Source organism: Pseudochaenichthys georgianus, chromosome 13 (assembly GCF_902827115.2).
Source record: "Pseudochaenichthys georgianus chromosome 13, fPseGeo1.2, whole genome shotgun sequence".
In the NCBI taxonomy this organism is placed as follows: Eukaryota; Metazoa; Chordata; class Actinopteri; order Perciformes; family Channichthyidae; genus Pseudochaenichthys; species Pseudochaenichthys georgianus.
The window spans coordinates 23880715-23903591 of NC_047515.1; the positions used below are offsets into that span (position 1 = coordinate 23880715).

General features: G+C 42.6%; 1 protein-coding gene across 1 annotated transcript in view; it reads right to left on the reverse strand.

Annotated features, from left to right (window-relative positions):
- ift80 (intraflagellar transport 80 homolog (Chlamydomonas)) overlaps positions 1-22877 on the reverse strand; it is a 39000-nt gene that overhangs the window by 4412 nt on the left and 11711 nt on the right. The window contains exons 9-16 of the mRNA XM_071205185.1: positions 8830-9009; positions 5754-5872; positions 5032-5106; positions 4176-4339; positions 4023-4087; positions 2355-2490; positions 2097-2244; positions 933-1104 (exon numbers count right to left, since the gene is read on the reverse strand). Coding sequence (XP_071061286.1) covers positions 933-1104; positions 2097-2244; positions 2355-2490; positions 4023-4087; positions 4176-4339; positions 5032-5106; positions 5754-5872; positions 8830-9009 — 1059 coding nt within the window. The remainder of the gene's footprint in view (positions 1-932; positions 1105-2096; positions 2245-2354; positions 2491-4022; positions 4088-4175; positions 4340-5031; positions 5107-5753; positions 5873-8829; positions 9010-22877) is intronic.

The following is a 22877-nucleotide window of genomic DNA, read 5'->3' on the forward strand; positions in this document are numbered from 1 at the left end:
ATCATTGTAATCAACAATATCGTAAAATAATTTCATAATGTGGGCTAATTTGCTCCCAAACCTACGCTTTTTGCTTGAGTTAATCTCCGTCAGAAAGTAGTTCCTAGAAAGTAGTTCCTAGAAAGTAGTTCCTGCGAAGCGATGACTCGTTTTTATGTCCGCTAACAGTGTAACGGCTGTGTGTCGCTAAACATCGCTATGGAAACCACACGATGTAGGCTCATGGAAGTAGTTTCGGTAGGCTAGTGGCGTGTGTAGGCCACTGGATACTTTGGAATTAGGCACGTTCTATTTGATCGTTGTTTGATCGTAGAATCAAACACGCCTATTGACCAATCAGAGAGCTTGCTCAAACCTATGTGTTATAGAATATGTGTTAATGCTTATGTAAAGCATTTTGAATTGCCTTTGTTTCTGAAATGTGGTTTATAAATAAACTAACCTTAACCTTATTTTAGTTTGGGTATCTACCATCTAAAGAGACATTTCAAATGGGTATACAGAAACAAAGAAGATGTAAGAAAACTTCTTTGCCAAAAAAGGGAGAAAAACATAAATAAACAAAGTTAAAGATGAATTTGAGTGACAGCGTTGACCTGGACAATGACCTGGAAAAACGTTGTTCAAAGTGTTTCCCTATGTTCCAATTTACTACATTTATTGTTTGACATATGTGTATACCATTAATTATTTCTTATTGGTAAACAGAGTGCTGTTGGGAGCACAGCTTAAGGTGAGTGACAAAGTGACATAAACTGGTAAGCTCTTTTTGATTTTGAGTATTTTGAGAATTTGAATAACAGCATTATATTGTTGTTTTTTATTCAAATGTGCTATGGATATAAGATCTTTGTTTTGAATTATTTTTGCCGTGAGAATTGTGTAATGAAAATCTGATATTGCACACCCCTTACACTGTGTTGGTTTCTTACCTTTGCGAAGCGGCAGAGGCGCAGAGCATCCTCCCAGCGGGCGGAGGCGCTGTATTCATGCAGCAGGGCTGGGTAGGGCGGTATATTGCTGTACACCAGTGATCCGTCTCCTTGGCGTAACGTCACCTTGGTGCCAACATAGCTCAGAATGTGGGGAGCACGGCTGAACTCACTTTGACAGGGACAAACACACACGCACACTTCAAAGTTAGAACAAATCCATGTGACCACATCCTCAGAGATTTGCTGTCAAATGGAAAAAAAACAGCAAGGAAAACTCTCAGTGTTTGCCTGCTTGTAAGAAGTGTTAGTAGGCGTGAGAAAAAAGTATGAATGCTCATGTTGGAGAAAACGACTGATTGTTCAATAAAACACACCGGTTAATGTAATATATTATAAACAAGTTAACATTTATCATGAGGAGAATGATGAGTTCTGCCAAGAATAAGTGTGAAAATACAACAATCAACTTTTTGACCAGTTTCCATATGTGTGAATGCGTGTGTGTCAGAATTTCTGTTAGAGAGTGCAATTTGTGGCAGCCCACCACATATACAATTGTGCTGTTTTGATTATTTGACATACTGACAGTGCTGCTTTTGTAACTTGCACTGTGCTTGGTCCAAACTCCCTTCAATCTCAGATATCCTAAAAACCTAGACGCATTCCTTGAAGTGGAGACTTTGTATTTATTTATTAGCCCACTTGATATCTGGTGTTCCCCATTTGTTCATAACATGAAAACAATCTTAATGACTGCCATGATAAAGTCGGCCTGTAGAACACCAAAAGTAAAATGTTGAAAAAATAAACTGAAAAACATCAAATCAAATTGAGGTTGTGTGAACATAAGCAACTACTTCAACCACTGGATTGGCGCAAAACATAAATGAAAACAAAACTGTGCAAACAAAGGTTCAGCGTAATGTAGCAGAGAAGTAGTGCAGGCAGGCTTTAGCACCTCCCGTAATGGTTGAAGCTGCTGGAAAAAAAGTGCCTGAATCAGAATGTGTTGTACCTTGTGGAATAAGGCGGGCGGTGCAAGAAAGCTGCTTCTATCTCTCTTCTAAGTAGCTATTTTGTGACACATTTTACTCTCTGGTGAAAAGTGTCGGCCGTTTTTGGTTAAAATCCAGTACATAAGTGAGAGATAGGGATGTCTACCTGCCGTCCTTTATGAGTAGAGTTTTTGGCAGCAGTTCCTTGTCAGTGAAGACAACACTCGGGTAGTACCACACTGTCAACTGGTTGTCCTGGATACCACACAGGATGTTAGCAGCATCGTTCCATGCCATGCTGTGCACCATGCTGCCTACAGGACAGAGCACACACAACATGTTTATTCAGTGTTAGCAGCACTTGTGGCTAGAAACAAAGAGCCCCTACACATTTACCACATTAGTTTCCTCCTCCTCGTCTCACCAAGTTTGCAGATTTTGGTTTCTCGCCCAAGATGACGCACAGAGGTCACGTAAAGGTCACGGTTCTTGTCTATAAGGGCGATCTTCCTTTCATTGGCTGGGCCACTCTGGTCCAGAGCTATCTCCACCACCTCCAGCTGCATATCAATAAAGACACACACAAGCACAAAGGTAAGAGGGAGTGAATGATGAAGGGACAACAAAAGAGCAGGAGAAGGGAAGGGGGCCCTTCAACAGCCCTTGTGCAACGTGTGTGAGCGTGTGTGTATCAGAATGAGAGGGAAGGAGTGAGAGTGTGTGTGTGTGTGTGTGTGTGTGTGTGTGTGTGTGTGTGTGTGTGTGTGTGTGTGTGTGTGTGTGTGTGTGTGTGTGTGTGTGTGTGTGTGTGTGTGTGTGTGTGTGTGGTCAGAGCCAGCTGGCCTCGGAGCTGTGTCTTGGAGCTGTGGAACTTCTGGCAGACAAAGCCACGCTGACAAACAGTAACTACTTCTACCTCCACTTTATTTCCTTCTCTTCTAATTCTTTTCTTTTTTTGTCTATTTCCCTCTCAGTTTGAATCCAAAACCCTTCCCCCATTCTCTTACTGTGTCTTTCTTGTCTCTCTCCCTTCTGAATATGGGTTAGTATACTTTAAAGCACAGACACTCACTCTGAAAATACTGCTTATACTCAGCCATATCTAATTGGATGAAATGTGGCTTGTTAAATGATCAGGGCTAAAAAATAAATGGTCACTACCTTTAGCTAAAGCTTTAAGGTTGAGGGCAAAAAGTCAGCATCATCAACAGTTGGAAAAGAAAGAAAAGAAAGAACAACTTCAATCTCAAAGTACAGGTTGGGTCTGGCAAGTATTAAACTACAAGATGTAGGGGTAAATGCTAATGATGGCTACATCAATATACAAATTGTACTACTTATTACAATTTCTCAAACCTAGTGAACGCAGGCCTACATTTTTCAAGGGTTCGTTTGTCTTTACAACACCACATCTACTACAGAGAGTGACACAAAAAAACATCTGGTGCAAAATTAAATTCTGCTCCAACTGGTTTACTGTGTCTGTGTTGCAGTTGCTGTGCAAAGGTATCAGTTTCATGTCACAAGTTATTAATACTTATATTCTTTACAAACTACTTGATATTTGGTGTGATGAATCTGATTGCCAAACTTATAATAAATCCTCGCATTCACCCAACTGTACAGCATATAATAATTATGTATTGATTATAACATTTGAAATAATTAGCTTGTCACACAATAATGAGTCATAGCTACCTGGGCTTTGTGTCCTGTAACTAACCAAATGAGTCTCCAGTATGCATGTAGAAATATCTTGACTGGCAACAATCTGCTTCTGTCATGCCATGCTATCGTTTTCACTCATTGTAACACATAAAACACAATGCCAAACCATTCAGATATCCACAGTGATTTTGATAACAGTAACATGACCAGCTGATCCTGGGGTTGAACTTGTGCCCCTATTTTCTTCCAGCATTGTCAATCCTTCATTCTTTATGTTGAATGACGGAACTGGTAAGGTATGAATCCAGGCGAAACTTGATCACAGACAGAACATTAACTGACATAATGGGGCACATTCAGTGCAGACAGCGAGTTAAAAAAAAACATAACATAAAGTGTAATATATGGGCAAAGGATTCCCCACCTTGTGAGTCAGAGGCTTGCCATCGCCAAGGGCTTTCCCGCTCAGAGCGTCAAAGAGAAGAATGACTGGTGAGTCAAAAGGAAAGGAGAACATTGTTAAAGCAAAGTACAGGACTGTGTGGAATCATAACGGTGACAGAGGTTCTTCCCTCACCTTTTTCATCACTCTTGTCTCTGATGCCGATTGTGTCGTGACTCAGTGAAACACCCTGGGCGTTTAGGATGTCAGCTCTCATACCAGGGAACTTGGGGGATGATATTAATCGACCCTCATAGGAAAATACATACAAGCCTGCTCCATCCACTAGCAGAAGATGCCTGGGTGTAGGAGACCGGAGGATACAGAAGATGAGAGCAAAGTAAGTGTACTGTATATATCAATATATCACTTTATATGTGGGATTGTGGGATGGCATTAGCAGGGAAGAAGGGTGTCCTGTAAGGAGATATGATGGATGTAAAATAATGAAAGAGTCAAGAGTCTATAACAGCTAATAGACTTTCACAAGCAGGTAATGGAGACATGTTATGCACATTAACAAAGCATTGACTGACTTGACTCAGCAAGACTCATGTAACTCAACTGTGAATTCAGAATGGCCAGTAATCTGTTTAGCTCTATGCTGAGTGTCAGGGACCTAGCACTGGAGTATTGCACAAGAGCTACTCCATATTCATCTCATTTCCCCCAGTGGTTTCACTCCCAGCTTTATTGTTTGACATGGCTGGCTAATCGAGAGCACAGACCCGGTGTGTGTGTGTGTGTGTGTGTGTGTGTGTGTGTGTGTGTGTGTGTGTGTGTGTGTGTGTGTGTGTGTGTGTGTGTGTGTGTGTGTGTGTGTGTGTGTGTGTGTGTGTGTGTGTGTGTGTGTGTGTGTGTGTGTGTGTGTGTGTGTGTGTGTTTGATGAGTGAAGTCAATGTGAAGCAATGAAGCATTAGAGAAGCTGTTAGACGATCCTACAGTCTGTTCCCCCTCTTGTTGCTCGGCTCCTGGAATTGAGACACTCACTTCTCTGCTTGCAGGATGAGGCTCACTGTTCCCTCCTTCAGGTCAAAGATGAGCGGAGTGTTCCAGTTTCTGGAGCTGGCAGAAATACACAGAACAAACGGCACACGTGAAAATCTGTAAAAACGTACTTCTAAGATTAAAGTTCTACATCTGGCATACGTGCAGAAGCGGAAAGGCCACAGAAACATGACCAGGTAAAGAAAGTAAAAGATAAGAATTGAAGACAACTCAACAAAGGAAATGTTATAAAGCATGAAGAGTGCAGTGATAGAAAAGAACGGACAAAAATGACAAATAAAGATTAATTAGAAAAAAAAAGGGCAGGGGCTGTCTGTGTTCTTAATTCTACCATATTCCTTATGTTTAAACGAAAAAAGACAACTCAAATGAACCTGCAAAAACATACACAGAGGTCTGATAACATTACCCATGAAGACACACTTTAGTGATGTGGTTGTTGTTTTGTTCCCCATCAAGACTTCTTAGTTTTCCCGTGTTTTTAAAATTATTTAACCACATTTTAAGTTTAAAATGTGGAAGCTTATCAAGCTGTAGTACATGGCGTGGAATCTTAGTATATTTCGGTAACATTTGCAGGAAATCAACAAGAGTTGGTCAATAGATTCCCAAATATTTGGTGTGTGATGGAAAATCTAAAATCAGACATAAGAATTTTCAACAGGAGAGCTTCAGGTGAAAAGGAGAAGTAGTATGCTACTGACTTGTAGACATAGCACTGGAGGGAAGTGGCCACCACCAGGTGACCGTATGCAAGAGAAGTTTTGATGACTCGATCCCGAAACTCAAGCACATCCACCGCATCGTTCATCACATTCCTCACCTGAGGGAAACGGAAGCAAAAGGAAAGAGAGAGGGCAAAACATTCAGTAAAAAAAAGAGTTCTGTACAAAAGTAAAAATTAATACATCTGACAAATTACAGAAGAGGCGTAGACTTTCACATTTTTCTCTAAACAAACACTTAAAATCTGAACATGCAACAAACTGGCTTCACTAACTGAATGGAGTGTATTAATTCTTTATTTATACAGGAAACAGTCTAGTATGTCGTAGCTTACATAGGGCATGTGGTCAGATGAAAGCAGTTTGTACTGTTTGAGGTGTGTGCATGCAGTGGTCGGTACTCTTTTTTTTCACCTGCATAGATAAATACTTCCCTCCGGCCATCTCTGTGAATGAATGAAAAGGCCTTTTCCAGCACCAGGTGAAAGGTGGGGTTATTTTTACAGCTTTACAAATCTTCCTCCTCTGCTCCTTCCAGCAAGCCACATTTAAATGCAACACAACCGGGAATAAAAAAACATTTGACCGCAAGGTGGTAAATTTAGCTGGCTGATAACCACTGGCAGATGTGCACTTTTAAAAAAAAGGACTACGAGGAGAAGAGGGGGAGGAGGGAGACAGAAAAGCGCCTGCAACGCTGAATATAAACAGCTGATGAACAAACTTTGTTTAGTTTACACACTGCACTTGGTAAAAAAGGTCTATCGCAAATTAGTGCACATGTACAGTGGGGCAAAAAAGTATTTAGTCAGCCACCAATTGTGCAAGTTCTCCCACTTAAAAAGATGAGAGAGGCCTGGAATGTTCATCCTAGGTACACTTCAACTATGAGAGACAGAATGGGGGGAAAGAATCCAGGATATCACTTTGTAGGATTTTTAATGAATTAATTGGTAAATTCCTCGGTAAAATAAGTATTTGGTCACCTACAAACAAACAAGATTTCTGGCTCTCACAGACCTGTAACTTCTTCTTTAAGAGCCTCCTCTGTCCTCCACTCGTTAACTGTATTAATGGCACTTGTTTGAACTCATTATCAGTATGAAAGACACCTGTCCACAACCTCAAACAGTCACACTCCAAACTCCACTATGGCCAAGACCAAAGAGCTGTCAAAGGACACCAGAAACAAAATTGTAGACCTGCATCAGGCTGGGAAGACTGCATCTGCAATAGGTAAGCAGCTTGGTGTGAAGAAATCAACTGTGGGAGCAATTATTAGAAAATGGAAGACATACAAGACCACTGATAATCTCCCTCAATCTGGGGCTCCACGCAAGATCTCACCCCGTGGGGTCAAAATGATCACAAGAACGGTGAGCAAAAATCCCAGAACCACACGGGGGGACCTAATCAATGACCTGCAGAGAGCTGGGACCAAAGTAACAAAGGCTACCATCAGTAACACACTACGCCGCCAGGGACTCAAATCCTGCAGTGCCAGACGTGTCCCCCTGCTTAAGCCAGTACATGTCCAGGCCCGTCTGAAGTTTGCTAGAGAGCATTTAGATGATCCAGAAGAGGATTGGGAGAATGTCATATGGTCAGATGAAACCAAAATAGAACTTGTTGGTAAAAACTCAACTAGACGTGTTTGGAGGAGAAAGAATGCTGAGTTGCATCCAAAGAACACCATACCTACTGTGAAACATGGGAGTGGAAACATCATGCTTTGGGGCTGTTTTTCTGCAAAGGGACCAGGACGACTGATCCGTGTAAAGGAAAGAATGAATGGGGCCATGTATCGTGAGATTTTGAGTGACAACCTCCTTCCATCAGCAAGGGCATTGAAGATGAAACGTGGCTGGGTCTTTCAACATGACAATGATCCCAAACACACCGCCCGGGCAAAGAAGGAGTGGCTTCGTAAGCATTTCAAGGTCCTGGAGTGGCCTAGCCAGTCTCCAGATCTCAACCCCATAGAAAATCTTTGGAGGGAGTTGAAAGTCCGTGTTGCCCAGCGACAGCCCCAAAACATCACTGCTCTAGAGGAGATCTGCATGGAGGAATGGGCCAAAATACCAGCAACGGTGTGTGAAAACCTTGTGAAGACTTACAGAAAACGTTTGACCTCTGTCATTGCCAACAAAGGGTATATAACAAAGTATTGAGATGAACTTTTGTTATTGACCAAATACTTATTTTCCACCATAATTTGCAAATAAATTCTTTAAAAATCAGACAATGTGATTTTCTGGATTTTTATACCTAGGATGAAAATTACAGGCCTCTCTCATCTTTTTAAGTGGGAGAACTTGCACAATTGGTGGCTGACTAAATACTTTTTTGCCCCACTGTATGTAGGCAACCATACACACTTTCTTCAGTAGGTGTGCTTGTGTATACCTGTCTGAAAATCATCCAAGTGAGTATATATATGCACATTCGGGTGTGTTAACCACATGTAAATGCTACCTTGAGGTTAGCATTGGTTTAAACAGTAGAGAACGGTGGAGTGAGAGAGGCAGCTAGACAGGCTGGTCATTGTCATCGCAGCGCTGCATACTGGGAGGGTCCTACTTCAATATACAGCCACAACGAGTCAAAATCTAGGAAGCATTTGGGTTCTCTACATGGCATGTTCACTCACTCTCCCTGGCCTCACAGTGCTTTCAATTCTCTCTTGTTATGTTGAAAGAACTCTGGTAATGTTTGAGAATCCTTTATCTTTTCCCACAGACATGCTGGTATTCATTTGTTGAAAAACCCTCATAGGCAGCTTTTAACATGTTAAACAACAACTCTCTTTTAATTATTCCAGCATGACTCTTTTGTAAATGCATAAAACTGTGCCACTTGTTAAGCTGAGATTTATTTAAACTTGTATTTCTCTCCTTTCTGTTTATTTCATCAGTATGTATTATATCAGTATTTTACCCTTTCTTCTGTTTCCTAGGATACATCTAAACTTAGCAATAGCAGGAGTCACTAAATTCTGAGACAAGACAATTTACTATGTAGTTTGAAGCAGAAATGTGGATGGCTCATTTTATACCTGCATGGTTCTCCTCTTTGTCAGGGTGATCACAAAATTCTTCCACTCCCAATGCTGCTCCACCACATGGGCAAAGATGACATGCCCGTTGCCGCAGGCCCCGGCCAGCTGGGTGCCGTCTGCAGACCAGGCCAAGCTGAACACACTGCCTGTGTTGGGCTTCTCCAATGCATAGGACCACTGGAGGGAGGGGGAGAGAAAGGAATAGATGGGAGATTAGAGAACAATATAGTTAATGGCTATGGATATTTATTTACAATTGTAATGATTACCCGCGGGGCAGCTTAGTAACTGGAAACAATGAGGATTTTTGGAGAAGAGCGGCGGTGAGTCAGGCATCAAGTATGAGTGAGTGCATATGCATATAATGTAAACTCTGCAAGGAAGACAGGGGCCCAGTCAGTCAGTCACTGAGCTGTGAGACACTGAAGTAGCGCTCGGGCCTGCCAAGTCCAGCACTCACGCTCGTAAACATATACTCTGCTATCCTCATTTATTACATACACGGGGGGCAGGGATACAGGGAAGGAGCGTGAGGGTTTATATACGAGCCCCCAAACTGAAGCCAAACGCTGATTAACAAGACCTCTCCCTTCTCTTTATAAGAAAATGCTTGAGAGAGATAGAGCTTTGGTGAGGGGACTCAAAGTTCCAAAAGGAGTTGCTTTTCTCCATGTAGGCTCTTCTGTGTCAGCAAGACTCTGCTCTGTTGATGACTGTTAGATTGTGAAAGACACATCTAAGGGATATGCACATCTAGTGTCTTTTACTCATAGTAGCCCGTAAACTACTGGCATAAACTCTCAGGCACAGCTAGAATTTATCAATATTCACAGATGCTCTAAATGTAGCAGTTCTGGGCCTTTTTCCCACAAGCCGTGGAAAAGATGAAATAGATGGTCCAGCAGATGGCGATAATGCAACACTTATGGATGCAAACTGTCAGAAAAATCAACAGAAGAAGAAGAAGCTAGGACAAGTCCCTGCAGACATGCACACAGCAGAACATTACATTTTTCTGAAAAAAAAGGTGTGTTTGGCTAAAGAAATAACTGTGTGACGAAATAAATAAATATTAGCGTACATTTGAAATAGTAAGCATATCACATATTAAAATATGATCTGCAATCAGTTTGCTTGTCAGTTGGACGACCTTTATTCGTTTGTCCCTGCAATGTAACTGCTTTCATTCACAACACAGCTGTACTGGCTTTTGTCTTTTTTCTTGATTTGGGAACTTGACTGTACGAATTTCCCGAAATAATTATCCCTTCTGCTATTCACACATGACCCCATGCAGGAATGAGGTGCAACAACATTCATGCAGTTTGATCCAACACAAATCAGTTGAGACAGTCTCGATCCACCAGCAGTTTAACGTTTTCCAAAAAGCAGAGTGTGGTACACTTAATATTTTTTGATCTCCTCCAAATATCATTTGTTCCACTGTGCACACCAGGAATATTTCTGTTATATATTGAATACTGCTGACTGTCTCAAAAAAGATCCATCTACAACAAACAGACCCATCAACATCTGACAGCCGACCCCGGCCCTCTGACCTCACTCTTGCTTAAAACCCAAGTGGCTGACTGATCTGAGTCAGCTGTGATCTTGCACACAAATACATGCATTCACACTGCAAACTGCTTACGAAGGGAGAAAAGTGCTAAGGTTAGCCTAGAGCTGCCTGCGATTGAGGGGCAAGTGTGGTGCAGCAGGCCAAGTGCCGTGGTGGAGTTTGTTCGCTGCCTCATACACATGCAGCTGCAAGATGTGAGCTGTGGTGTGAGGTAACAGTCGGCAAGCTGCAGGTTACATGCCGCTGCTTGGATCCCTCTTCCTGGTCTGTCTGTTTGTCTTCCTTAGGCCCATGCCATTCAGATGGTTTTGGTCAGCACCCTCCCAGCAGTTAAAGTCATATCAGGAACTTAAATAGTTTGAGGGTAAAATTAGGCCAGTGTGGACAAGAAACAGATAAAAGTCAAATTAATTTCTATTTACCTTTGTTTCCCTCAAAAGGATTCAGCTTCACGCTTCTATCCGCTAACAGGAACAAGGGTGCCTTAATCTTTTTGATATTTATATGTCGATTACTTTTAGCTTTTCTTAACCTGAGAGATCTCGTCTTTTTTTCAGCTAAAGTCTTGAGATGGCTCGCTCCGTGTTAAGGCACCCCGAGGGGACAGGAGAGGGGGATGAAGGAGAGAGGGATAGATAGATGGAGAGATGCAGCTGAATGTATACACCAGACTGTAATGAAGCAGGACATATGATATCAGCCCAAGGAGCACTGCTGGATTCATGCTTACCTAATGCTTTTAACACATTGAGCCATTTGAATCTATCTAGAGCCAGCCGGCAAGCCAGCAAGTGAGAATGGGTGTGTGTGTATGTGGGAAGGGGGGGAGTGTCTTTTCATTTGTGCACACATAAACTCTGTGTATGTGTGTCTAAGAGATGAGGATAGTGTAATTGCACATCAGAGGAATTAATGTGTGTGCAAGACGACAGGCAAAATGAACGTTTTTACCCCCTCTGGTGAGTGTCCAATGTCTGTTTTGAAGGTGTGCATGTGTGTCAAATAATTTAATTAGTTCAATTGAATTGATCCCATGGCCTGTCAAGAGTTGTCAGTCGATGTCTGAGTTTAGGACACGGTGGGATTACTGAATTTCCTTTTCAAGAAAAGCTCGCAGATACAAAATCTCTGCGTCTCTCCCCTCCATGAGCTACTTGAGGTTAGAGGTTCTGAAAGCTGGCTGCCTAACACGAAAGGAGAAAAAGTGCATCAAGAAGTTCTTCAAAGAGAAAAGAAAGAAAACAAAAAGAAACATCGAAAATGTAAAAGTAGGACTGGCACAATGTAGTTACTTTGCGTACCCTCGGTGGGTTGAACATTTTAAACATTTAACTCTATAATAAAAAAAAAAATTTTAGTTGCACAAACAATTAAAGATTGCATTGAGACCAAATAACTAACTTTTGTTGTAACATAAATATAAATACTGATCAATCACAACACCTGTATTGTATCATTCATTTCTAAATGATACAATACAGTATTGTATCATTTGCTTATTTTTTACACTAATCCAAACTAGTGTTGGAGAAGGTTTGATGCTGGGGAAAAATGGGTAGTTGGGTTGATAATGCACTATTACTAAGACAGGAGAAATGTAGGCGAAAGCAAAAGGAGAGAGCGGCAGGGGGGGGCCATTCAATCAGTGGAGGTAGATTCAGCAACTGGTTTTGAAGCAGATAAAAGGGGTGGAGCTCTACTGTATACGGAGAAAGCTACTGGACAAGGCTGAAAGGTTATTTCAAATGTGTGCTGAGAGATATAGGTAATAGACAGCGAAACAAAAGAGTAAGCGGACATGCAGAAACAGTCTATAAGGGCCAAAATGAAAAGTAAGGGGGGGGTCTGTAGCAGTTGGGTCTGGGCCTTCTTCTAGCTGGAGCCCACTCTCTGGTCACTGAACCCTGTCTGTTCATAATGGGCAGCATTGTGGCCGGAGAGAAGGTGGCAGACATGACGTGTAGTTCTCAGCTGAGCTCTGTGGGAGAGAGGGGGAGACCCCTCAAGCGTACAATGAGCTTATACACGCAGACTATGTACACATAGCAGCAATGTATGGCTGTGCATGGAAGTTCTAGGTGGATTAAACACACACAAACCCACACATGTACTTGTGTCAAAGAACAAGGCTGGTCGTGTAACATTTGTGATGATCACTTTGAGCACCAAGCAGAACGCCCACATATGCATCCTGTGTGTGTTGACATGTGTGTGTTAATGTGACTCAGACACACAGACGTAAGTTGCATGTAGGTGACAAACTCTGGACGGCTGAACTGGTCAAAATGACCCGGTGGGATGCTGCCAGAATATATGATAACGCTGCTCTACCATGCTTCACCATATTTGGCTGGTGTTGCTATCTGGCTCTCTTTTGTTTCAGTGGGACCCCCAAGTGATGATCCACAGACCCTGACTTTAAGCATGCATCCCGCCATGAGCCCACATAGACATGAGGACAGTTCTGCAGACAGCGGCACATTTGCGCACGCACACGCACACACACACACAGCCAATCTCCGAACACACTGCCTCTTTAGAGCCTCTTTAAGGAGTGTGCTTGCCCTCTCCCCCTACCTCCTGCTCAATCTCTCTGAATTTCTCGACATATGTTTACCATTAAGACTGGCAGGTGTTGTGTGCCTGCCCCTTCTCTCTATTGTTGCCCTGCAGCCGCAGCCAACATGGGGAGGCCTGCAAAAAGGTTACGTAAAAATATAGTAAAACGTTCGCTCAAAAGCAAAGACAATGTGACTCCCTCAAAATAAATACAGCGTATATATATCCCACACGTGTTTCTAAAAGGTACCCTCTGCCTCTATAGCATACAACTAAGTCTGCCCTTTTACTCTTCCTTTTAAAATCACAAGACAATTAAAGTGATATTAGACTGGAGTATTTTGTATGAAATACTTATTCCCTGTAGGCTTGAAAGGCGGCTGCTGAAAGTCAAAAGTTTGGGTTTTCCACAGAACAGCAGCTGTGTTCAACTTGAATTAAGTCACTTAACAGGCATTCCAATAATGACAACATGGCAGAAAGAAAGTATAACAATGTAAAGGTATCAAGTTTGCTTTCATGGTGAGCTTTTTTTTTGGTTGTCACAAGCATAGTAGTTAGCCAACTACGTAGACGCTGTGTGTTTGGTCATATTTAGCTAAAATATGAGTGTTGGAACATATTGCACATGCGGCTGGATAGTTCAGATTTGGATTTGCTGCTGGAGTAGTTTGAGAAGTGTGTATGGACCTTTTGATACGTTTTCTAATGTTTTAATTATTGAAATCTATCACAACTGACATGATGGGGAACACAGTCGATTGACTTCTTGTTTAACCTTCACCTTTAAAGCAGACAGGGTGTAAATGTTTGATATAAAGGATTTTATTGGAACAACAATTTAACGCTATCAAACCCCCTTATTTAGCCGGAATACTGACTAAAATAATACACAGAACAAGCCAATGCTAATGTGAAAACAAAGCACTGAAGCACACAGAGTGAATACTCCAGAAACAAAGTCAAAGGAGAAAAATAAAGTTTGTATCAGTGCCATTACCCCTTCCCCCTCTCTCTATCTGCACTACCTGAAACACTGCTCTGGTCTTCATGGCCCGGGCTGAGGGGAGTGGGGGTGGGCGGGGGTGCAGTTTGGGCCAGGGAAAGGGTTAATGACACATGTCTGAACTAATGGCTCCCAGTGGAGCTATCTGCTGATTCAGCCCCATTACTTCACAAGCATTAAATATGTCTGCCCTGACCGCTCTCTGCTCCCCCCAGCCCTAATGCAAGTCAACAACATGCTAATCAGAGGGAGTGCATGAGATTTCCAGACTTCCTATGCTTTTCTAGCCCTACGTCTGACACTCCTGTCACACTGAAGCAAGCATCTTTGAAAAACTTGCACCAGCCATTAGTGTTAATGGGTCAACCCGAGTCTGTGACCCTGCTAAAAACCTGCATTTTATGCAGCTGCAACACAAGTACTGTACTGGCCCTATATTTAGTACACATACGATACTGTATAGAGTACATGTTGTAGAAATGATCCTGCACTTAATATGGACTGTGGGCTGTAGATCTATCTGATTCCCCACCTCTTCATTGCAACAATTGTCTTAACTTGATTGTCAACGGTATGTGACATGAGTCATGACATTACATTACAAACAGATTGATCATCGACACTGTAATGCCTGTCATTAAAATCTCAAATGCAAAAATATAATTGTGTCCGAAAATGTTAATGACATCGAAACATGACAGTTACCCACAGTGTTATCAATGGTCACAAGTGAACTGGTAAAATGACCTGGTGGGATGCTGCCAGAATATTTAATAACGCTGCTCTACCATCCTTCACCTTATCTGGCTGGTGTTGCTATCTGGCTCTCTTTTGTTTCAGTGGGACCCCTAAGTGATGATCCACAGACCCTTGCTTGTGTCAGTAACTTTGAATGACATCCAAACATGACAGTTACCCACAGTGTTATGAATTGTCACGAGTGAGTAAAACAAGTTCGACATCCTAGATCACATGAACACTCCAAGTAAAGTTTCTCGACAAAGCAAATTATAAAAACGTCTAAATTATGCTTGAATGCTGAATGACCCTTCGTACAAAGAAGGAAATTGCATACATCTGGTAAAAAAAAGGTGAAAACTTTGTATATTACGTTGCAATCAGGGTGCAAAAAATAGCTAGAGTGATCGAATTTTACCAACCACTCAATAGATTTTGGCTTTTTTTTTTGTGCCATGACATGACTTATTTCATTAATAGATAACAGATATTACCACGAAAAGCCACCATTTTGTTCAAGCCTATAGCACTGAGTTCACTTTGTACATTGGTGGCAGGAGGACTACCTTAGCTGGTCTATCACTGAGCTAGTGGGAGCCAACCTAGTCCAGAGTAAACTGTCTTACATAAATCAGAACAGATGGCAGACTCTCTTTAAAGCCAGCTGGCTTCAGTGTGTGTGTGTGTGTGTGTGTGTGTGTGTGTGTGTGTGTGTGTGTGTGTGTGTGTGTGTGTGTGTGTGTGTGTGTGTGTGTGTGTGTGTGTGTGTGTGTGTGTGTGTGTGTGTGTGTGTGTGTGTGTGTGTGTGTGTGTGTGTGTGTGTGTGTGTGTGTGTGTGTGTGTGTGTGTGTAGGACCTGGCAGCACAGGTACAGAGTGTAACTCCCTGCACATAATAAACACAACACACATGTCTGAGTGTAACGGACACTTGACATATACAGGCACGTACCTTGCCATGAACATACACTGTCCATGTATGAAAATGCTGACACAAATCTACTCTTCACTCTATTCTCCCATTCCTAAACCAATTATGTATGATTATGTAAGTGAAACCAAAAACAAAGCCATTTGTTTGGTGGAGAGGAGGAGGAGGCAGTTTATGATGAGGGTTCATCAATCTCTCAGCAGATTAGGAGGCCTTGTAAATGTCAGTTTGCAGTGACCCCTCCATGGGGGATGGGGCTGACTGTTGGTATAAGAACGAAATGGGCTTATGTCCAGGACAGGTCAGACTCTTCTAGCTCAGAATTGCCTTTTAAAAGAGAATACACAATTCAAATCTGCACACACAGATATGATGATGTTGCTATGAGCCAAACTACTTTCAAACTATGTGTTTATTTAACTATTCAGTTTTACTTAGCTGCCAAACATCTCTGAATCGTTATGCCACATTGCAATGAAGTCCTATAGTGTGAATTCTATATTTCTATACAAGTGATCAATATGATGAATGCAACATCTACCAAAACGTCATTTTTGTATCATGTGTGCACACAAATGTATAGGTACATTATTGTTCATGGAAGATTGCTAAGGTATACTATTAAAATCAAGTGCATCTAATGGGATCATGTGTTTATAAAAAAAAGTCCCTGTATTACATTAATCACTATCAAAACAAGTGTGCACATAATGGTGATGTTCTATTATAAAAATTATAATAAACAAGATAAATAATAAGAACAATACGGTTACAGTTAGAGATGTCCCGATCCGATCACATGATCGGGGATCGGAGCCGATCACGTGATTTTCCAAAAATCGGGGATCGGGAGAAAAAAATCGGGGATCGGGATTTTTTTATTTATAATTTTTTTTTTTATAATTTAATGTTACAAAACAAAAATGACCATGTTCACGTCTTAAAGTCATCCTGAGGACTTAGTTTTGGTTTAAAATTACACAACATCATGTATGTGTTGCTTTCTTTGGGCTTGTTTTCATAGACCTGGTTGCTTATTTCTCTGAAAGCAGTGTCTAATAGTAGCAGTAAGCTAACGAGAGGCTACGTTCAGCTGGTGACTCGGGAGTCGGGACAGAGAAAATGTCAGAAGTTTGGAAGTATTATAACATTGAAAGCGAAGGCAGTGTAACAGCCAGATGCAATGTTTGCAAGGCAGAGGTTCCGCGTGGTGGAAAGAACAGAGCTACGTTCAACACGACCAATCTAATACGCTACCTGAGAAACAAACACCAACAACAACACTAACACGGCGAGTACACAGCGGCCACTGAGGCTGCGGCCACACGAGGACGAAAACGGCTAAACGCATAGGATTAACGCAATCACAAACAAGCTTCCGTCCACACGCAATAGTTATCCGGATAGTGTCTGTCCACACGAGACCGCTCCGTTTAGCTCCAACCGCTGGAGAAGCTGCAGTACATATGCACATTTGTGGCGCTGTAACTTCCTCCACAAAAGCAGCGAAGAAGCATGGTTGTCATGGTTGCCCTTCTGTTTATTCTCCGCGGTGGGGGCCGAGGGAACCGGGCTTTTTCGCCAGTCAACGTGTATTAAAGTTTAAATCTTCCGGACAAAATTATAAAAGTGCCGGTCAAAGGTCTTCTTTGTTATTTATTGAGCCACTATTTATAACTAGTTTAGTTTGAGAGGTAATTAAAATAGCTAAGGGTGATGATCTGACTTGAAGTGTGTATTTTGCTGCAGCGGGAGGAGCTGCAGGTGAGCAGAGCTGCGTGTCTCCGTCCTGTCAGATTAGACTTCACTCGCGTTTATGTCCATATCGAGAGAAAGATAAATAATCTGAATTCAGGGTGCAGTTTACTTTGACGCGGGGGTGAGCAGCAAGGGTGGGGAGAGGCGGGGCTATTGCCTCATCATTATTGCTGTAGATGTTGCACAAACAACTGTAGCATGGTCAATAGCGTCCGGAGCACGATAGCAACTCTGCGATCCGCCATTGTTGTTGGTGGCGAAACACTTCAGCAATGGCGCGGGGTAAGCGGAGGTGAGCAGAAGAGGTGGGGCTATTGCGCAATCACTATCAGTGATCTGAAAATGTTCGGATAGGGCGTACACACGGAGCCGTTTGACCCCCCAGAAAGTTGCGTATGCCTTTCTATCCACCTTGGGACCCATTATCGTTTCCTCAGTCGTTTAGTGCCGTATTCGGTCGTCCTCGTGTGGCCGAACGGTCTATATGACACTAAACAGTAACGCAAACGACCGAATTCGTCCTCGTGTGGCCGTGGCCGCAGCCTCAGGTAACGGCACTGAAACAACCAACACTTTCAGAGACTTTTAAAAGGAAAGAGAAACTGCCCCAGAACAGTGAAAAGGCCAACACAATAACAGCCAAGATAGCTGAATTCATCGCGTTGGATGATCACCCGTTATCTGTTACCTTTTTTTTTTCTTAATGCATTGCATAAAGATCGGATCGGGAAAAATCGGTATCGGCAGATTGTCAAAATCAAATGATCGGAATCGGATCGGGAGCAAAAAAAGGTGATCGGGACATCCCTTACAGTACTGTGTATTTGTGTGGCTCGAGGTTTCCACACAATCTGTCCTCTCAGCTGGTTGTGTCTCTTTACGTTGCAAAGATCTGTTTCCTCGTGTGATTGTGTACAATGATGTATGTATGCATGCACTGATGTACAGTGCAAGAGGGGATTTGTGTTCTTATTACATAGTTATGGCCTGTAACACAACAACGATTTACATTTCCAACTGTTAAAGTACCCAATATGCACTAAGTGAAGTTACGAGCACAGTGCTTTCTATGCCTGCTGGCTGCACAATAAACCATTTGCATTCCCTGACTCTGCAGTTACACACAACAACTATAGCTATCGTATAAGCCCATTTCTAAATATAGAAAGTGAGAGGAGCTCTGCAAATCTCTGTATTCAAATACCCACTTGGCTCGGCGAGAGAGATACAGAGGCCTGGGACGAGTGGCACAAGTTGGAGCTTTGGCAGTGCAGGGAAAAATGGAGAGAGAGAGAGAGAGAGAGAGAGAGAGAGAGAGAGAGAGAGAGAGAGAGAGTAATGATCTACACATGGTTTCATGCTGGAGCCTCAACATAGTAACCATAGACACATGCTGGGGCCTCCTGGGACTCATCAGCAGGACACAGCTGTGAGCTGGACAGCAGAATTCTATTAGCACCAACTATGCACACATGCGCTCACACACACACACACACACACACACACACACACACACACACACACACACACACACACACACACACACACACACACACACACACACACACACACACACACACACACACACACACACACACACGATGGCAGGTACAAAATATACTGGAGTACTCAGATGATCGAAAGGCTTTCATACAGGTAGAAAGAATTGATGAATTGTAACCAATACAACTTTCTATTGAATCCCCCCACACAAAGACAGTGCCAAGCACAGCGCAATCCTTCAAGGGTTCATGATACGCCCGTTGATAACAACTAGGCTGAACTTTATCCGTACACCTTGGCTGGTCTTCTGTACTCACTGAAACCACGCATGGCCATGAATACTGGTTTCATAGTACTTAAACACAGGTATCCACATAGCCATACAAACACATACATTAAGCTAAGTGCATACATGCGTATATGTGATGACAAGTCCATTACTTCTCTGTGGAGGCAAACATATATATCAAATTATACCATATGAAGCAAGCCAGTCAATAAATTAGTCAACGTCAAAGCGTAGCACCATTATGATCTGTGTGGAAGCCAGCAGAAGGGGGGAGGAACCCCAGAGTGAAGCCAAAATGAAACCCTTTCAAATCATCCTTTTGGGGATCTGGGTCCATTGCCTCCAGCCCAGCCTTACTCCTCAATAACAGCTCTTAATGAACTCTGGGTTGGCAGTAAAGCTACAAGTGATACCCCAGTTACACACATGCTCTGTGTGCGCTCATTTGTGTGCACAATCAAAGCCCTTTTTTATGCTATTTTATCCCCATTTTCTGCTTCTTTCTCTCCATGAGTGTGACATGCTGGTCTAGCTTGTGGAGGCAGTGATTTAGTGCTGCTGAGAATGATGACTCTGCCAGAGGAGCTGGCAGGGCACTGTCTCACTGTCATATAGTTACTCCAGCGTTTTGGGGGAGGCAAGGATGGAGGGGTGGAGAAGTAAAGGGGAAAAAAGGGAGAGGGACAAGAGCACAGTGAGAGAGAAAGAAGGAAAGAGGGAGGATTGAGGGAAGGAGAAACCACCGTCTTTTATGGAGACCAATCCTCCAAGCCTCACTGCCTAGGCCAACTTTACAGGATATATTGGACAGTTCCACACTACCCCGCCCCCCACCCCTCCAACTGCTCTCAGCTCTTTTTCATGCTCCCCTCCTTTTTGGTTTCCAACAAGGCAAGCCTTTAGCCGAACTCTAGAGAGGTGTAAAAGTATTACCATGTCAACAGTGCCTTTTACTCTAACCCACTCTACGAACACAAGCACCGGCTCACACACACATGAGCTTGCACAAAAAAATGGGGTCGATCATCTGCAAGAAGGACATTAGTATACTGTGTTCCGTAGAGTGTGCCAGAATAAGTTCAGCAACACAGAACACCAAAGCCTGTTCGGCACAAAGGACCTGGAACACAAAGGAGAAACCATTATCCCCACATTCTGGAGGGAAACTAATGAGCTCCTTGGGACGATAGATGAAGTCTCCATGTAAGCACCTTACAGTCATATGCTGTCCACACTCCTATTCCTATAAAAACAAGAGCGTTCTGAAGGGTGAGATTGAGCCGTGGCTCTTTGCGAAACTTGTGGTCTCTTTCTAGCAGTTTGCAGTGTATGGAGGGAGCGGGCTTACGACAGAGAGGGAGCAGAAAGGAAGAGCGCAGAGAGCAAGAAATAGCATGCAAAAGCACAGATTTGTAAGGGGAGGGAGGGGTGAAGCAAGTGGAGAGAGAGAGAGAGAGAGCGAGAGCGAGAGAGAGAGAGAGGAGTAGCCCTGGGGAGAAAACGGCTCTGCTGCTGACTCAGGACTCTCTTTGTTTGACAATGCTCCCTCACTCTTGCTCTCTCTCTTTCTCCCTCTCTCTTGCTCTAAAAGTTTCTCGTTTTTTTCAAACGCTCAGTCACCATCTTTTCTCATGTGCACATGCTCTTTTGTTTGCCAGATGCATGCCAATAATTGCTTTTTGACTGTTTCTTCATATTTTCTCCTGTGTATTAACCCTTCGTGGCTGTTTTTCCAAACCCAATCCTCTAGGTCCACCTTTCCTTCCTTTGCTGCATCACTTTTCTCCATCTGAACTATACTGCACAACTTCACCTTCTCATGTGATGAAAGCAGATAAAGCCTTGCAGCTATAAATCCACATTGGGTTACTTTTTTTGCCTTTTCATGCTTCACTGACAGTGGTTCACGATCAGGACCAGAGCCCTGGGCTGTTTTATTTTTTTCAAGCAGTGGCAATTTCCAGATGTTGGCGGGGCGGTTGTTGGCAGCATGTTGCCAGCACAGGCTCAGGTATACACTCCCAAATGATAGAGGGGGAAACTGGTAAAAGGACTAATTGAGAAGACAGGGAAGCCTGGAGTCGGGCAATTAAAGAGAAGATGGCATGTCATAGGGGATGAAAGTCTACAGCAAGAAAAGAACAAGACCGTCTGACTAATGGATAGTCAAGAGTGATAGACTCTCTACGAGAAAATAATAGTTGGCAGCAAAAAGGATGGCTGACAAAGATCCTATAGAGAATGAGGCTGCACGTTACAGAGAGAAAAGGGAGGAGGAAGAAACATCGAGAGGGAGAGGAGCGATGGTGATTCCAGCTGGACGTGGACCCATTCCCATGCGAGTGGCAATGCTGAGCAAGGCTCACACAGACCCTAAAGGGACCCCCCGGACTCACCCAGAAGAAAAAGGGAGGTAAAGAGGGCCTCGGGGAAGGCAGAAGTGAAAGTGAGCCAAGAGGGGGAGCACTGATAAGCACGAGGTAGTCCAACACACCCTGACCGAGGGAGGAGGGAGGAAAGATAGAGAGGGATTTATACATTATGCTTTACAAAGGGAAATGGGCTTATATATCATTGAAAAAGAGGAAATGGAAAAAAGTTGCTCAATCTCCCACTTACAGTCAAACAGAATAGCTGTTTGCTAGCACACTCGTGATATAGAGCGATAGACATTTATTTTCCAAAGAAGGTGGAGCTTGCAAAAAACCACAGCTAAAAATAATAAATCATTGGTTGTCATGGTTGAGGGCCATTTGACAATTGTATTAAATAACAGACAGTAACCACAAGTTTCACGGTTTCACACTTCTACAAACCCAGCTATGGAAACAAATGATGCCATTATTTCCTTTAACTTCGATACCTTCATTTACTCATCTCCCAAAACATAGGGAGGGTGACATATGACATCACATCGTGGAGAAAAAAACTGCAAGCATGTAGACTCCAAGGAATTAGACATTTGAGTTGTTTACAAGTCAAGAGCTTCAGTAAGAAAAAGGGCTCAGCCGAGGCCAACATTAAAACCATCTGATGATTCTTACTAGGTTTCTTATTGTTTATATAAACTACAAATAGAGAAGTAGAAAAAAGAGGCTCAGAGAAAAGGGACATTTGGGATATGTACACTGACTTATCGGTAAAGCAGATCAGAAGAGGGAGGGGAGGAGTTAGGGCTGCTTGATTATGGCAAAATTTATAATCTCCATTATTTGGGTCAATAATTGTAATTGCGATTATTAAATGCGATTATTCATTGCTTTGAAAAGAAATGTGAACAGTATGTTTTTAACAGTTGATTACCCTGAACTTTAAGTATAATTCAACTGGAAAAAAAAAATAAAAAAGTAATAATAAAAAATATAATCGTTTTATTTCGATTACGTTGTTTTCGTAATCGTTGGAAGCCGTAATCGCGATTAAAATATGATTAATTGAGCAGCCCTAGGAGGAGTAATTGCTCAATTAAATGAGGCCTGGGTCTAAGGCCATGTTCAAATTGACATTCAATTGAATGATAAATAAAAAGTGAAACCAGGCAAGGTTCTGCCACAACGCAATGTGATGTCATGTGGAAAGGCGCTGTGGTGGACTGCCTCACTTTAACACAAGGCTGTTTTTGGTTTGAATGCCCGCTAAGTCCCGAATGAGCGTCAAACCAAAAGGAAGGATGGTGAAATAAA